General features: G+C 41.4%; 1 protein-coding gene across 4 annotated transcripts; it reads left to right on the top strand.

Moving 5' to 3' along the window:
- Positions 1-5,566: 5,566 nt before the first annotated feature.
- Positions 5,567-16,957, top strand: LOC103710766 (probable serine/threonine-protein kinase PBL19). Of its 4 annotated transcripts, XR_003386394.2 has the most exons (6): positions 5,571-5,963; positions 6,550-7,006; positions 10,871-11,131; positions 12,166-12,288; positions 15,844-16,446; positions 16,544-16,957. XR_003386394.2 is itself a non-coding variant. In XM_017843706.3 (5 exons), exons 2-5 carry the CDS (start codon positions 6,617-6,619, stop codon positions 16,387-16,389), a joined length of 1,320 nt encoding a protein of 439 aa, XP_017699195.2. In that variant the 5' UTR covers positions 5,572-5,963; positions 6,550-6,616; the 3' UTR covers positions 16,390-16,957. The 4 variants fall into 4 exon arrangements, 3 of the variants coding, with proteins under 3 accessions (XP_038975394.1, XP_017699195.2, XP_017699196.2); XM_017843706.3 differs by having other exon boundaries at positions 5,572-5,963; positions 15,844-16,957; XM_017843707.3 differs by lacking the exon at positions 5,571-5,963 and adding an exon at positions 5,972-6,064 and having other exon boundaries at positions 15,844-16,957.
- The last annotated feature ends 46 nt before the right edge of the window (positions 16,958-17,003 follow it).

The following is a 17,003-nucleotide window of genomic DNA, read 5'->3' as shown; positions in this document are numbered from 1 at the left end:
AAAAAATATAAAACAATATACTTACCTCGGACCACAGCCTTACCTCGCCGTGGTCGGAGCGGGTGAGAACCTCCTGGAGGGGATCCAGCCTCGATTCCACCTCCCGACCCTCCACTTCTCTTCTCCGGCATCACTTCGGAGAAGAGGAAGGGGGTCGGCTTTCCGCCGCCGCTACCCCGAAGGAAAGCTCCACCTCGGCCGGTGGATCGGAGGAGCCTCGTCTCTCCGGTCGCCTGCGAGAGGAAGGAGAGGAACCGGAAGGCGGCGAGGAACGGGAAGGGCACCGGAAGTGGAGGCGGCCGGGGAGGCGCTTCAGCCGGAGCGGGAGGGTTTCGGTGGAAAGCGAGGGAGACGAAGAGACCAGAGAAGAGAGAAAGCCACGGGCCGAAGCCTCTGGAACCCCTGAGAAGACCCTTAAGTGGGTCTGCCTAACGGGTCGGATCCGAGTTCGGGTCCGGAACTCGTTAGGCCCAAACAAATTAAAATGGGTTCGGGAAAAACCCAATAAGAGGTGAACCGAGCCCAATTAAATGAAGCGAGTTTGATTAAGCCCAAATAGCGTCAGGGTTGAGCCTAACTGAGCCTGAACGGACCCAATTAAGCTCAATTGAGCTGGGTCCTAACCATGTTCATATCATGTTGATCTCAGCAGGCTCAATTAGTTCTAAATCAGGCCCAGATCAAGCCCAATTAAATTGGCAGAAGGCCAAATTGGCTAGAAAATGATGGACCTAACCATAAATCAGATCCAACCCTTTTATTAAAGGACCATTTAGGCCTTGTAGACCCAAAGTTACTTTAATTGAACCCCAAAGGCTTCAAGTTGGGCGAATTGAACTGGGCTAAGATCCTTGGTTGGGATCCAAACAAGTCCATGGTAAGATGAACTAAATTTTATGATAAATAAAGGATAATGTGAGTCTTATAATGTGGTTTTAGGAATCAATGACTCGTCGTCCGGATCCAAGAAATTGGACAGCAACTTATTGTAAGTAACCTGCTCTAATCCTGTTATGGATCATATCATGTTTATTTATATTTTCCAAGTGTTATTTAAGTACATACTTCATGGATGATATGTTATGATTTCATAAATTATGACCATGTATGCACCATGATTATGCTGATATTTTAAATCATACAAGTAAGTTAGTATAGCAAAATTCTACTTAGTCAAGAGGCACTATAAATGGACTCAAAGATGCTACTGATCGAATGCAACTGAGCTGGCCTTGCTAGTGGCCGAGAATGACTGAGCCGGCCCCGCCAGTGGCTGACTAATAACTGAGCTGGCCCTGCCAGTGGTCGAGAATGACTTCGCATTAGCATCCGGAAGAATGGACCACGGCATGCCGGGGGCACAGTTTCATATGTATACTTTATGAAAATTTTTGTTTGACTTAAAATACTGCTTTATTTACCCAGCATACATATTTTGCCATGATAAATTGTTAGATAATATGCATGTCAGTTTCTCAAACCCTGTTTAAATATATTTAGCATTTTAGTTGATCCGATAGGATTATGCAGAATTACTTACTGAGCCGTGTAGCTCATGCCCGTTTGTTTTCACCTTCTTTCAGATCCTCACCAGTGATCGCCATCAGATGTATTTTTCTTTTATAACAAAGCTTCGTTATGTTTGGAGAAGCCTGCATACTTTTGTATATCTGAATAGTATAGAAGTTCTGTATTTTGTATCAGCCTTAAAGGTTGTACTGCAATATTTTAATATATGAAAGTTTGAATTCTATTGGCTATCTGTTACCCCTGTATGAGGTTGCATGTTATTGTGGGCGATAGTCGGCAATGGCACGGCCGTGTCACGGATCCGGTTCCGGCCGTGTCACGGATCCGGTTCCGGCCGTGAGGTTCCAGTGCTGCCATCGACCCAAGCAAAGCCTGGGCAGAGGCTTAAAACTTGAAGAGCTGGTGGCCTTTTCTGGTTCCCACTTCGCTTGGACTCCACTGTAAGTATTTTGATTTTTGTGGGCATTGTCTCGGCTAGGGTATCCTCCATTTTTTACATTATAATTCTAGATTATGCAGCCTGTTATTCTTATAGTTGAAAAGAAAATTGTACCTAAGATTTTCAAGAATGCATGGGTGTATATCTGCAGGAGTTCTTTTCTTTTTTTCCTTCCTTCTTCCTCTCTTTCATAAAAGGGGTGTATCTCCAGTAGTTGAATCAGATATTTTAACTCATGAATCGTGCATGTAATATTACAAATGATACTGTATATTCCTGCATAGATTGACTTGGGCTTGTTCTACTAATCAAGCATCCACGAGGACTTCAATTCGGCCGACAGTATCCAAATTCAAAGCTCAGACAACATATTGTCCAAGATTCATTGACGACCTTACAATCACCAAGATACCAACTTGTGGTTTCACTTGATCTGTGGAATTTTCAGAAAATCTCCCTGTCATATCTTCTTATACCTAATATTTGTTGTTTTTGCATGGGATCTTGGCGCTACTTTTTGTAAAACTCCTTCCTGTACATTTTTATGTGATCAATTTCTTCTTGTTTTAGATTTCAGAACCATCTGCGTGGTTTTATTAGCGAAAAATTGTTTGATGAACCAATGATCAACTTCGTTTTCTTTTTGTTTAATCCAGTGGAGAGATTTGCTTGCTGATGATGACATATTCCTCGTATAATGTTTTAATCTATGATTTCAACTCCCATTTGTTTCAACCATTGGATCCTGTCCTAAGGGATCAGATATTCTAATAGCTTTCCCACTGGTCAATGTTGTTCCTAGTCCATTAAATAAAGGGCTGTAGGTCGCCAACCTAACAGCTTCTCATCCACCAAGAGATTGATCCAATAGACTTGCTCTCGACTAAGGCCCTGTTTGGGGGAGCTGTTGGCAGTAGAGCTGTTGGAAGTAGAGCTGTCTGAAGTAGAGCTTTTATGAAAAGCTGTTTGCTGTTTGGTAACTACAATTCTAAAATGCTGTGGCACTTTAACATGTGTTTGGTAAATAAACTGAGAAAGTACTTTTGTATGACAAAATTACCATAAAGGACATTGCATAGTATTATACAATAGAGCCTAATAAAACATAACATATATTAATACATAATACACGATATAGTATAATATTACTGTAATGTAAAATAATATTATTATAATAGAGTAATATGACATTGCATAGCTAGCATAATAGTAATATAATTATTAGAGTAAATTAATTTTCCATAATATAACATAATATTAAATTATTTAATATAATATTTTAATATATTATGATATAATGTAATATATATTATATTTATAGTATAATACAATAATAAAGATATAAAATAATATAATTATTAGTATAAATTAATTTCTCATAATATAACATAATATTAAATTATTTAACATAACATATTAATGTATTATGATATAATATATTATAATATTATATTTATAGTATAATACAATAATAAAGATATAAAATATTATAATTATTAGTGTAAATAATTAATAATGTAAATTTTTTTATTTATTATTTTATTCATTGAAATATATTAATTTGTTATCTTATTTATTCATTCATTCATTCATTCATTCATTTATATAAATATTTATTTATGCATTTATTTATTTATTTATTCTTTTTTTCTTTTCTTTTCTTTTCTTTTTTTTTCTCTTTTTTTTCTTTCCTTTTCTTCTTTTTTTTCCTTTTCTTTTCCTTTTCTTTTTTTCTTCTCTTCTTCTCCTTCCTTCCTCTACCCCGTTCTCCTTTCTTCTCCTCCCGCGGCCGGCGATGCTGGAAGGGGGCCACGTCGCGGCGGCCGCGGGAGGGGGCCGGGCCGTGGCCGGCGGCGGCTGTGGCAGTCTCGGCGGCCACGGCTGGCCCCCTGGGAAGAGCTCTCCTCCCGCGAGGCCGACGGCGCCGGAAAGAGGCCGGGCCGTGGCGGATGCGGGAGGGGGTGGGTCGTAACCGGCGGCGGCCGCAGGAAGGGGGAGGGCGCCCCCTTCTTCTTCCTCTTCTTCGGCACCTTCCCACCGTGGGACCTCCTTGTTCGGCGCCTCCCCTTTCCATGACGGGGAAATCGTGGCCGGCGGCCGCCGCGGGAAGGGGAAGACTACCCGTCTTCCTCTTCTTCGGCACCTCCGCACCGTGGGAGAGGGAGGGGGTGCGGCGGCGGGGGAGAAGGAGGGGGTGCGGCAGCGGGGGAGAGGGAGTGGGGTTCGGTGGAAGAGGAACAGGCAGCGAGAGAGAGGTTTTTGGGAGGAATTTTTTTTTTGAATGGGGGTATTTTGGTCAAAATTACAGCTTCCCGACAAAGCTGAAAACAGCGTTTTCGGAAAGCTCCAAAATGGAGCTTCTGCCAAAAAGCTGTTTTCAGCTTCCCGCAAAAGCTGAAACAGCTTTTCCAAAATTTTACCAAACACTGTTTTTTACTTAAAAGTACTTTTGGAGGGCCAGAAAGTGCTTTTTGGCCCTCCAAAAGCTCCCCCAAACAGGGCCTAAATCATCAAAGTAAACGTTTGAACAACTTGTTTGCGGCTTCGGCCTCCGAGCATTTTATACTTTGACCCCATTGATTCAACCCACCCGGTAAAGCTTAATGGATTAAACTAAATGTTTGAACAACCAACTTGGTAGCCTTGGGGTCCCGTCGGTGCTGCTGACGAGTTCTGGTTTAGCTCCATCTAGTTATGGGGTGGCCTACATGTACATTGTACATTCTACTTCTATCTCGACCACATATAGAAGTAATATAATTTTTCTTCATTTTTTTTTTGCTATTTGGAGGAGCTAATCCCATTCTCTATCTTATATTTGTTACCTTTTATCTAAGCGGCAAGAGATGATACCATTTGAGCAACATCGAACGCTATAGAGGTAACATGGTTGATCTTAAATGAGTCTTTTTATGAAGCTATTTGGCTTCTTCTTCCCCTAGCAAAATGTTTCAAGCTCTTGTTGCGTCATGGTTCCCACTTGGATTCATTGGAAAATCTTGATTCGATAAAAAGGTGACGAGTCTAGAAAGGGTCGAATATGTATGCTGTCTTATCCTCGCATGCGAAAAAGGCTAATTCTATATTTGGAATTCATGATGGTATTCTAATGGAGCAATTTTATTAAATGCGGACCCAGAACACAAATTGGCACTCCAAAATTTGATTCGCCGTCAGGTCAATGTGAAATCAATTGAGAGCCACTCAATTTGCTTTCACTGGCACTTTAAGATTCCCTTTCAGCCCATTCCATGGATTTCTCAAAATAATATAGTAGCACTACTCATGCCTTCCTGCGGTGGACACCACCAAAAACCCCTTATGTTAATGGATCAAGAAAACTTAGCTCTCGACCTCCATTTAAATCCATCATGTGTTAAATGACATCAACCAGAAATGAAACGGCTTAAACACCATCATTATTATATTCCCATCCAAGCCCAATGTTGGTCTCAAGACTCAATACACTAGAGAGAGGAAGGCTATTGGCGTTGGTAGTAGTTAAAGAAGTTGGATTCTTTTTGCCCAGCTTGGCTTTGGCTGTGCGTTTATATGCCTTCTATGTATCAAACTCTCGCCTTCTTGTTAAGCCCATTCTAAACCATCGATTCGCATAAAAAAGGAGCCACCTTTGCGTCCTTGCGTCCTTCCCTCTCCCTTAAAACCCAAAGAGGAGGGGGGGAATTGGAGAAAACAAGGTGAAAAATTTCATCATTTCTTTGGCGAATGCTGTCACGATAGAATGGAAAAGAGCCGGGGGGAGAGAAAGGACTCACGGGAGAGGTTTCCTTGTGGGGTCTTGGAGGAAACTCAGCAGTCGGTAGTCTATAGAGAGAGGGAGAGGGGATAGGAGACCAACGAGGTCAGAGCTTTCCAAGTCCTCTCTCAAGCTGTCGAGTTGCGGTGGGTGAAGAGAAAGGGACGCTGGGGAGAAGGAGAGGCAGGGGTAGCCCAAAGCGCGCGTTGGGTTACGGAGGAGACCAAATTGAAGCAGGTGAATAAAAAAAAAAAAGGATGGAGTTTTCGAGAAGTATTCAAAGCTAATCCTTTTTTCCTCTCCTCTCTCTTTCAGCGGATTCTGCGCCGTTGGATAGAGTATTTTACTGTTCCACCCTTCCTCCTTAGCGTGTTCTGGCTTCTCTTTGTTCCTCTGCTCTCTCTCTACTTCATCGAATTTGTTCAATTATTTATTTTAAGCTGCTCGCGATCTTTTTGAATCTTGGTTTCCTTATCGCTTTACTCGCTTGAATTACTGCTGTTTTTTTTTGGAGATCTCTTTTTTTTTTTTAATCTTTTTGATCGTTCTTTGTTTTAATCTCTAATATTTGCCCACTTCCAATCGGCATATCCGTCTAATCTTCTTGAACTCTCCTTTTTTTTTTTTCGTTTTCTATCCGGGTTTCCTTCATTTCCGTTACCTTCTCCTTATGACTCTGTTTTCCAACCTCGATTGTCATAAAGTTCCCATTTTTCTTCCCTTTTCGTCCTTTTTTTTTGGTCTCTTCACCTTGATTCTCTGTTCTTTTCCTCTTCCTTGCGTCAAACTCTGATCTTCTCTTCTTGCTCCATATAACGTGCAGTCATCCCAATGGAAAAGAGATCGCCATAAACTGTTGAGCGGTGACGCTCACCACCCTCCTTCGAAGAATGAGGTGTTTCTTTTACTTGAAAGAGAAATTCAAAGGCCGGAAGCAGCCGAAATCTTCGCCCACCACTGGCTCGGTGCCTGTCTCGTCGTCGACTGCAAACAACGGTGGAAGCAGGTCGGAGGATTCGGGTGCTGCGAAGCGGCAGAGCAAGTCCTCAGGCTCGGTCTCCTCACAGCGCAGCATCCCGGAGTTGTATGAGGAAAGGGCCCACAATCTGCGTGTTTTTGAGCTCAAGGAGCTCAGGAATGCTACTAACGATTTTAGCAGGCTGCTCAAGATTGGGGAGGGTGGTTTCGGAAGTGTGTACAAAGGTTGGATCAAGCCTCCTGATGGGAAGGGAGATAATATTGCCGTAGCGGTGAAAAAACTTAATCCAAATGGCTTGCAGGTATTGATGTCTCTTGATTCTTGTTTTGATTTACAACAAATAGCAATTAAGGAAATAGTTAAGTAGTTGCAATTGATGAAAATTGGATGTTTTTCAACTATTATTCATAGTGCTTTGATTTCTCTCTGTACAAAAAAGTAAAAAAAAAAATACAGAAAAAAAGGGATGGAAGGTAGATAAATGGATGGTCTCTCTGATTTTTTTTTAATGCGAGATAGTTGTTGTATTTCCAAACTCTGAAATCCCAGGAAGTCCAACCTGCTGCATCCGCTCCTCAGATATAAGATCCGCGCAAGACCTTTCACGGTCAATGATGGGCAATGAAATCTACCATATTTCCCTCTGGAAAAAGTAGAAATCAAAAGGATTTTGAGTAAAAACGGAGTCATTAGAAAAGAACAGTATAAAGGAGACTTGTTAGGGAAATTCATGATTTTGTTGGATGGTACCAACAATAAAAATTAACCAGATTTGGTTGGTCTGCTTTCATGGCAACCAACGTATTAAGCAAAACCAAAAAAATTTATGACTATATTAAATGCGATCGTTGGCTGATATGTCTAGCTATGTCTATTGCAGTCTCTCGTGCTTTGATTGCACGGTTAGCTGCTTTGTGAGTGTTTGGTTTGTATATGTTGTATTTATTAGAATTCTGGATGAGATTCAGTTTCACTCTTCGCTCTATTCATGCTTGTAATAGATAGTGATTATCATCATCAACTTAAGTGCCGTTGATTAAGGATAAGGCTATCTTGAGTCTGATAGCCTTCTTATCACATACAAGATGCTCTTAACTTGCCATCGTTTATATACTGATTCAAATTTGATCCCTCTGGTTACATTGAAGGTTACTTTATATAATTGGTATAACATTGAATAATATCATAAAACTGGCACTTATCTAGTAAATCATGTCAAATGCTTGTTGTTATATAATTCTCTTGTTGCATTGGGGATACCTTTTATCATCAAACTATGAAGATAAAATAACACGAAGGGCATGCTAAGAAGCTACAAGAATGAATAGGTATCCAGATATGAAAACTGTGGAAATTACTGCCTCAAGAATCTAAGATCTAGAGGATGGACCCTTTGGTATTTCAATGATTTGTGCTGCTGCATATTTGACTTTGAGGCACTGACAATCTTCAGAAGGGGAGTACTAACTTCCGCTTCATGAATCATGTTCTTATTGGCGAGCTAGCTCCTCCGAGTCTGTAATGAACCTTGTAAATGAGACTGCATAAGATATTGAATAAGGATTCTTCTCAAAGAGAAAAGAGATATTGAACAAAGGATTGAAGTGTTTGATATCATGCCTCTTCCAACCAATTGCTGGTCCATGCCGACACTTGGGTGGCACTAAAAGATATGTTTGATGAGAGATCCACAATTGACATGTTAAGACGCAGCTGTCTATTAAACTTGTTGTAAAGTGCAAATCAAAGCTGTTTTATATAATGTATGGGCATGCTTTAAACATATAAATATGATTCTTGAATATTCTATAAAAATGTAGGATTCTAAACCACCCTAGATATTTCTGTTGATTAGTAACCTGGCCACCAATCCATCTTGATGATAGGTTCACTGGGTTACGTTTGAGCTGTGGGTCAACTGTGGTACATCTGCTGAATTGGCCTCCCTTCGCCTATAACCCTCTGCATTATCCTTCTCCAATTCTCTTCTCACTCGCATCCCCCCACCCCACCACTTCCCCCCAAACATTTCAACTCTCCCCGTCCTGCAAACCATACTTCAAGTTCAACATCTTTCCCTCTTGACCCTGCCAAGGGTGACATCCACCTTGTACCATCATGCTCAACCTGGGATGCGTCTACAGGCCAATGTCGCTGTTGTAATACTAGAGGGCAGCAATTTTGAATATGGTGTCAGTTTGTCTGTTTCACAAGGCCGGTGAGGATGGCAGTAGCATCAGTAATTTGCTAGGGGTCTATCATTCCTTGATGCTTGGCCTATTAGCAGCTCAGCCAAAAAGTTGGTCCAAGGACGACCCAACCTAGATTCTTCTATCAGCGTCCCTTATTTATCCTTCAAGGCTGCCATCAAGTAACAGAGGCCTTGATGATTAGGTAGACAGAGAACCAAAGAGCAAGAGAGAAAAGAGCAGTAAGGCCTTAGGTTCTACCGGGCAACAGCAACAGCTGCCATGAAGTGATCATGTTTGGCCCAGTTACGGTGAGCAAGGTTAGCAGATGGGTTAGAAGAGGTGGTTTAGGGATTTGCGTATCGGGCGTTGGGAGATAGGACTCCACAATTGATTTGTCTTTTAAATTCTTTTCAGCCAGCCAATCTGGGATGTTTAAATGGTCCGACAGCTCTGGATTTCTGTTGCAGGTGGTTTGTGGTGAAACCTGGGTGTAGAACATATCCAACACTGCCCAATCCATGATGGCCTATGAATAATGAGTTGAAAAAGTCAACCGGTCTGGGTCAAGTGAGTTTCAAAACGTTACCGGAGAATACTATTCAACATAAGGGTTGCATAGTCTCAAGTAGGGCATTGCTATCATGCTGGAAAATTTATTTGCAATGATTGTATGACATCTATTCATGGCCATAGGTCCCAAGTTTGGTGTTTGGGAACAATTTAGTTAGAGGTAAACTGGTAAAGACTTGGAGTTCGGTAAAAACACAGAGAACTTGTCAAAAGTTCGGAATGAGTTCAAATAACTAAATATTAGAAAATATAACAAGAATTAAGATTCAGATGCAAACAATCATGTCCGAGACAAGAAACAAATAACAAAAGAATGAGCATCAACATATGCCATCATTAATCTGTAATCCATAAAGGTCTTTTAAGTTATTTGTGAACTATTCATGAATGAACCATAAAATATGTGTATAATTCGTGAAGAATTAAATTTTAAACATTGGTGAGCAGAAAAATAGCAAAAAAAAAAACATTACCATCGACATATATCATCATTAATTTGTAATCTATAAAGGTTTCTTAAATTATTTGTGAACAATTCATGAATAAACCATAAAATATGTGTGGAATTTGTAAAAATAGAATAATTCTCAATCCATTCATTTGTTAAGAACAATTCGGAGAACAGTTCAGCCAAGGAAAAAGTCAATAATAATTCATGTTTTATTCAAAAATTCTGAGAATATTGTCATCATGTTCATAGATTTGAGAAAAACGAATGATCATCAATGGGAAAACCAAGTGAAGGATGACCGGGAGAAGGTTATACACTATAGGAGGTGCAAGGCTCTTAGGATTGGATGTGACACTGAGTGTGGTCAGGCTAAATTCAAATTTTACATTCCATTTGGCTGGTCATTAGCAAAAGAACTGTGATAAGGTCACAAGATTAAGAAATTTTTTTGATTTGAAGCTCTGATATCTGAAATACATGCACAAATATGAGTCTTAAGAGAACAAATGCATCTGGGAATTCTTTTAACATTTATAATTTTGATTCCTGATCAGTACAAAAGCAGTTTAATATTGATTCTGGTAGATTTTAGTTTTGTGTCAAATTCTTTTAATTATTTGGACAGACTAGATGTTTGAATTTAACGGTAGTATCATTCTTGAGAATATATATTTTTCATATTGCAATTTTTTTGTAAAAACTCTGCCAGTCCATTGAATTGGTGAAATTTTATATTTCCTTCAAAGATTTGTAAATAAAGTATCATAAATGAAACTTTGACCTGTTTGTTTACTTGAGCTTTCTGTTACAATCTCATAGCACTAATCACAGGCCTTAATATAGCTGCTCTTTGCCGAGCCTGCCTTTTTTCCATAATTTGCAATGTGTCGTTGGTTTCTTGTAGTGTCTCTTTCCTTTTTTCCATAACTCTCTCTTTCTCTCTCTCATTTAGGGGCATAAACAATGGCTAGCAGAAGTTCAGTTTCTTGGAGTTGTTGGACACCCAAATCTTGTTAAGCTTATTGGATACTGTGCTGTTGATGGTGAAAGAGGAGCCCAAAGGCTGTTAGTCTACGAGTTTGTGCCTAACAGGAGTCTAGAAGATCACTTATTCAATAAAGCTTACCCTTCTCTTCCATGGAACATAAGACTGCAGATAGCCTTGGGTGCAGCAGAAGGGTTGGTGTATCTGCACGAGGGTTTGGAAGTTCAGGTTTCCTCTTATATACTTTCTTAAGTCACGCCAGTTTTGAGTGTTTCTCAATAAATATGTACTCAGTCATTGCTTCATTCAGCTATTACTCTTGTTCTACCATAATAGAAAACATGCCTTCATATAAAGATCACATAATGTTATGCAGACTGTCAAGGTGCATGGGTAGTAGATAGAACTGCATACATAAATTTGAGGAAAAAAATAGTTTCTTGCTTTCTAATTACAAGTAGCAGGTGAAGTTGATCCTAATAACCTATTACCCATAAAAATCTAACTTAAAATTCTAGTTCCCAATAGACATCCTGAACCTATCTGCTTAAATACAGATGAAGAAAGCAAATATCTAAAGCATTTTAGTTCTTATTTGGATCTCATCTATTTTAGAGCTGTCAATCGGACCTATCTAATCACATGTATATTTTTTCCTTAGTAATCTATTTAAGCTTAGGGTTTGATATAGATGTAGGTCTAAATAGAAAACTGCAATACAATCAAATCCAGGACTTGTTTCATGATCTCTTAATCCTTCTTGATCAATGATTGTATGCCAAAATCCTTACTGCATTTAGGTTAGTTTGGATCCCAAATATCCACCTGATAGTGATCCCATTATCATTCTTAATTTTATAAGATCTTTCAAAAGTAGTGATAGAGCACATGCAAGGATATCTCTATGTTTCATTATCTTGTTCCCTTCCATGATGAAATTGTTTTTTATAGCAGACTTCTGTATTCCACTCTATAAATCCTAAAAGGCCCTTCGATGTAAGGATTATAGTGGCAAATATTGTTTTCAGGCTATAGCCTCTTAATGACATCCATCATACCACTAGGGAAGCCAACTACCTGATGAAATTGCTTGAACATGCATGACAAAAAGTTTGGTGTGGCCATGTTGCCAAAGGATTACCTAAGTTTAATAATTACAAATTCAATTATTTTGTGCTTTATTTAGTTGTATCCTTGTCAACAGAATTATTGTTTCTGCCATGCTTGCCGTGTTGCTTAATCATGACTTCCTATATGAATAGGTGATATATCGTGATTTTAAGGCATCTAATGTGCTATTAGATGAGGAATTCAAACCAAAACTGTCCGACTTTGGGTTGGCAAGGGAAGGACCAACAGCAGGGAACACTCATGTATCCACAATGGTATGTCTAGATTTACTTAAACCATTTGTAGCTATTTAGTTTCGAAATCATGCATATTCAGCCATAACTCCCTTTGTCATTATCTGTTGTTTCCCTCTTATCTTTTATATTAACAAATTCTAATGAATTTAGTTGAATAATTATTGTTTACATTGAGGAATGCTGAACCGGCCCGTATGGGTGGGTTCAGCCCATACCAAACCGGTACCGATACCGGCGCTGACCAGTCCAGTTTGGCGTTAAAAGATGGGCCGAAATCCAGCGGTACCGGGCCGGAACTGGCCTGAATCGGCCGGTACTAGATGTGTACCGGATGGAATTGGTGCGAACCGGTTCGTCACAGCGCGTCGCATGCGAGCTGTGGGCATGATGAGGACCCCCACAAATTTCACCGTGGCGGGCCGACACCAAGCAAGATTCATTGGCCGCAAGGAGGTTTGGGGAAGCTTGACTAGGGTAATTCGGGGCAGTTGATGTCTTTGAAGGATGGTCAGCACCGTGTCGGTCATGGGGAGCAGCAGCGAAGTGCCTCGCATGCATGCCACGCAAAGTGCCTGCGTGCGGCTCCAGCAGAGCCCAACAGTAGCTCGCGGCCATGCGCAGGCCAGCAGCGCACAACGCGCACTAGCCACACCGCACGACAGGCCGCCAGCGCCCGCCCGCGTCCATCAGGCCTCGCGTAGCACTTGCAGGCGCTAGCCTGCGCGCAACCAAGGCGGGCACTAGCCTGTGTGCAGCACGCGCACACCCATCCAGTCCCAGCCGGTCTAGTGCAGCGAAGTTCATTAGTGAGCCAGGCCTGCGTCCGGCAGGGCCGCGCGCGTCCAATAGTGGCCGCACGCAGCACCAGCAGGCCCCAGCTAGCGTTGCCTACGTGTGCCCTGAGCAGCGCGCACCAGCCCCATGTGTGGTGCCCACGCCTGCACGCTAGCCCCGTCCGACCAACACAGAGTGCCAGCAGTGCGCGCCCGAGCTCCAGCCCAGCAGTGCGCTCCCGGCCAGCCAGCAACAACGTTTAGACCCAGCAGGCGCCACAACACCAGCTGGCCCGTGCCAGTAGGTTAGCGCGCGCGTAGCACTTGCACCGCGCGCGCCATAGCTCCAGCACGCCCAGAGCTGCACGACTAGTGCGTGCGCAACATCCGCGCCCATGCGCGCTCAGCACCAGCCAGGCCACGCGCAAGCCGCGTGCAACACCAGCGCGCTCATCAGCAGATTGCGCGTAGGCCAGAACCTGCGCTCATCAGCAGACGCACGCCCAGCCAGCTGGCGGCTCGCCAGCAGCAGAGTCCCAAACTCTTCCACACGCCACCCAGCAGCCGAGTTCCAGTCAAGTTGAGACTCTCTAAGGGTGCGATAACAACCAAGTTTAGTGCACTCGGGACTCTTCAATGCAAGCGACCAACAACCAGCACACTTGGGATTCTTCAAGGGCGCCACGCAGCAACCCTTCGTGGGCGCCAAGGCAGCAACCTAGTCCACTAGGCTTGGGACTCTTCAGCGGTCAAGTGACCCATGCCCATGCGCGCATGCCCCATCAGCAACCCGCACAAGGGCGACTTCATTACGTAGTCGTGTTTTACTTTGCTTAGGACTCTTTAAGGGTATTAGTGTCTTTTTCTTGTCTTAGGGTTTTGAGTTTCTTTAAGCATTGTTTAGGCGTCATGAAGGGGAGGCTAAGAAATTGATCATTGTTCTTCTCTTTGAGAGTCGGCCATTAGGCTTGGGAGGCAGCTGTGCCTATTATCTTTGGGTCTTTAGATCTTTGTTCTAGGATTTGGGCTAGTAAGGGATCCTTACGATTCCTTATTAGATTTATCTTTTGTATTTTGTTCTTTATTTTTATCATTGGAATCGAATCAATCAGTTTTTCTTTCATTATTTTTCATTGCAGGTGTTGATTCATCTAGATTTAGACAAGAGGCCCCCACTAGGGAAGTGGGCGCGCTTGCGCGCACTGTGGGCAGTGCGCCCGCGCGTGATCTGTTATGTAGACTGGTCCGAACTAGTCTGGTAGGCGACCAGTATGCCTACCGGTACTGGTTCAGCATACCTTGGCTTACATAGACATGAGGTGGATAATATTCGATACACTAGATGTCTAATTTGGTGGTGGACTATGTCAAATATCTTCTTTTTTTTTGTTGCTTTCCATTATATTTGTAACTAGAGTATAAAATATGATGTGGCAAATTTCTCCTTAAAATCCTAATTGGGACTACTAAAAGTCTAATCTAATATGCTAAAACTCAAGATGCTTTCCTCCATTGCAAAATTTTTTGTTTATATTCATGGTCATTCTGAAATATAATAGCTTATATTTTGTTGCAATCTTGGACTGCGACATAATCTCCAGCAAACATGATGAAACTGATACTAGTTATGCCCAACAACTTTGCTCTACTAATTGCAAAAGGTCACTAGTATCTCATGCTATATTGAAGCAGAAAGGAAATTATATGACCCAAATAAACACAATCTGATCTCCTGCAGTTCATAATAGCATTGTAGTAAAAGGCATACCTAGCCTGCTTGTCCTTTTCTAATGCTATGTAGACCTGGTCACATAGTCAATTCACCATCCAAGCGACAATGGTGAAACTTTAACAGCATTAATTTGGAGAAAGTTTGGTATGTAAGGAAACAAGTTAAGATAATAGGAAAATTAAAACAAAATTATTTACATCTAAGTATATAGAAAGGGCTACCTAATTTGTGGATGAATTTATAGTTTTTCAATAAATAATTTATGAATTTTCAGAAAAATCTTAAAAACATGTTTTCTCATTAAAGCATGACAATATCAGGCAAAAATCTTGGGCATAGTCATCTTGAAGTATAAAATATTTTTTGAAATCTATTCATGGTTTTTAATAATTTAAGGATAAGAACTGATTCTCTGCATCAATCCTCCTATTACAGAAAGAGACACTCTAACTAAACCATAATCATTTCTCCTCGGACTGACCATCTAGGCCATTGAAGTAACTAACGCAATACTAAAATTGTTTAGAGTGGTGCAGGCATGAAGCTGTGAGGCACCATTAGACTCGACTCTACTGGATATGGAATTGTAATGGTCTCCTTGTCTCATGACCTGGCTTCTCTTCTGTTATTAGTCTAGAGATGGTGGATTTTGGATGCTACCAGTGTCCCTTTCAACCCGAGGTACCCATAGGCCAAGTTCAGTATATGTTGCCTCCACAGTTGTTAAAGTCGTCAATATGAAATACTCTACAAGCTGAGTGTCAAGAAAGTTCTTTTATTTTATTTTCTTTTTTGTTTTTGGAGCAAGAGTCTTAGGCAACTTTCTCTGCAAAACTGCTTTCGGTCTTCTTCCATGTCTCTTTTCTGCTTTATTTTGTTTTTCTATGACTCGCACGGTTCATGACATGTTTAAGGGATATAGGAGGTAAACTCTTCGTGCTCTAGAAATGTGGTCCTTAATGGCTGAGATCTTACTGAAGCAGCTGTGTTTTGCTTGACCATTCTCTTCTATATATTCTCTATGCACCTACTTCCATTTGTCATCATGATATTTTGTGGGGTGATCAGGTGATGGGAACTTATGGGTATGCAGCCCCAGACTACGTCGAGACCGGCCATCTTACAGCTAAGAGCGACGTATGGAGTTTTGGGGTGGTGTTGTATGAGATCCTCACTGGTAGGCACTCAACGGAGAGAGACCGCCCAAGAAATGAACAGAAACTCTTAGATTGGGTGAAACAATTTCCTGTCGAGGGCAGGAAGTTTAGCATGATTATGGACCCAAGACTCGAAAATAAGTATTCTCTGAGGGCTGCTCGGGAAATTGCCAAACTGGCTAACAGGTGTCTCTCCAAGCATGCCAGAGAACGTCCAAAGATGACAGAGGTGGTAGAAAGTCTAAAACAAGCAATGCAACATGAGAAATTGGATGGAGAGGTGGAGTCAGTGGAGGGGAATTCTCCGACCCATTCAGACGATGAGAAGAAAACAGAGCAGGAAGCTGGTTTGAAATCCTCAAGAAGGCGAATGCTTCACCTTGCTAAACTGAGAGAGAGTGCAAATGCTGTTGGCAGGAGAAGATTTATGCTGATGAAGGCTGCCAATCCAACGTAATCCATTCTCTGGTGTTGATTCGTTCTTCCTTCAAATGTTATGCTCCAAGATGATAAGGTGGTCCTTGTTAGGGTGTGCATTGGATCTGGTGCTGAAGTAGATTCAGGATTATTGCCGCAAATATCTGATCTATATTTTTTTTGACAAGGTTCAGTAGTTTTGGAGAATGACTACTTTAAGCTAACAAGAAACGAGGAAAAGCCCTGCAGTAAAAGGAAAGACAACACACAAGGAGAGAACAGAGACATTCCAGAAGCGGTTGAAACTAGTGTTCACTGTATTGTAATCATTCTTACAGCTATACGTTGCTCATAGATTGCAGGATCAGAATCATCGTTCCCATCCCCTCTTGCAGAGAAAAACCTTATTAAGAGTATCACTTCTTGTATCTATAAGCATTGTTGCTTCTCGATGCATATGTAGTAGTCTCACTTATAAATGCAGCTGATAAATAGTTGTGCATTATGAAGAGGGCTGTTTCAAGATATGGGTTTATAACAAGGGTGCTGTTCCTACCATATACATTGCTTTAAAAATTTGCTAACGTGCATGGTTACTTGTGACACCATCTTCTGCTAGTGATGACTGCTACTAGCCACATGTATGGTTCTGCT

This window comes from Phoenix dactylifera, chromosome 2 (assembly GCF_009389715.1).
Source record: "Phoenix dactylifera cultivar Barhee BC4 chromosome 2, palm_55x_up_171113_PBpolish2nd_filt_p, whole genome shotgun sequence".
Classification (NCBI taxonomy): domain Eukaryota; kingdom Viridiplantae; phylum Streptophyta; class Magnoliopsida; order Arecales; family Arecaceae; genus Phoenix; species Phoenix dactylifera.
Note: the sequence above shows the minus strand (reverse complement) of the source record. Positions and strands in the feature narration are given on the sequence as shown.

Excerpts from the sequence above, each read along its gene's own strand:
- LOC103710766 (XM_017843706.3), top strand. The coding sequence starts at position 6,617 with ATGAGGTGTTTCTTTTACTTGAAAGAGAAATTCAAAGGCCGGAAGCAG. Across the intron at positions 7,007-10,870 it reads TTAATCCAAATGGCTTGCAG|GGGCATAAACAATGGCTAGC; the intron begins GTATTGATGTCT and ends TCTCTCATTTAG. Across the intron at positions 11,132-12,165 it reads ACGAGGGTTTGGAAGTTCAG|GTGATATATCGTGATTTTAA; the intron begins GTTTCCTCTTAT and ends CTATATGAATAG.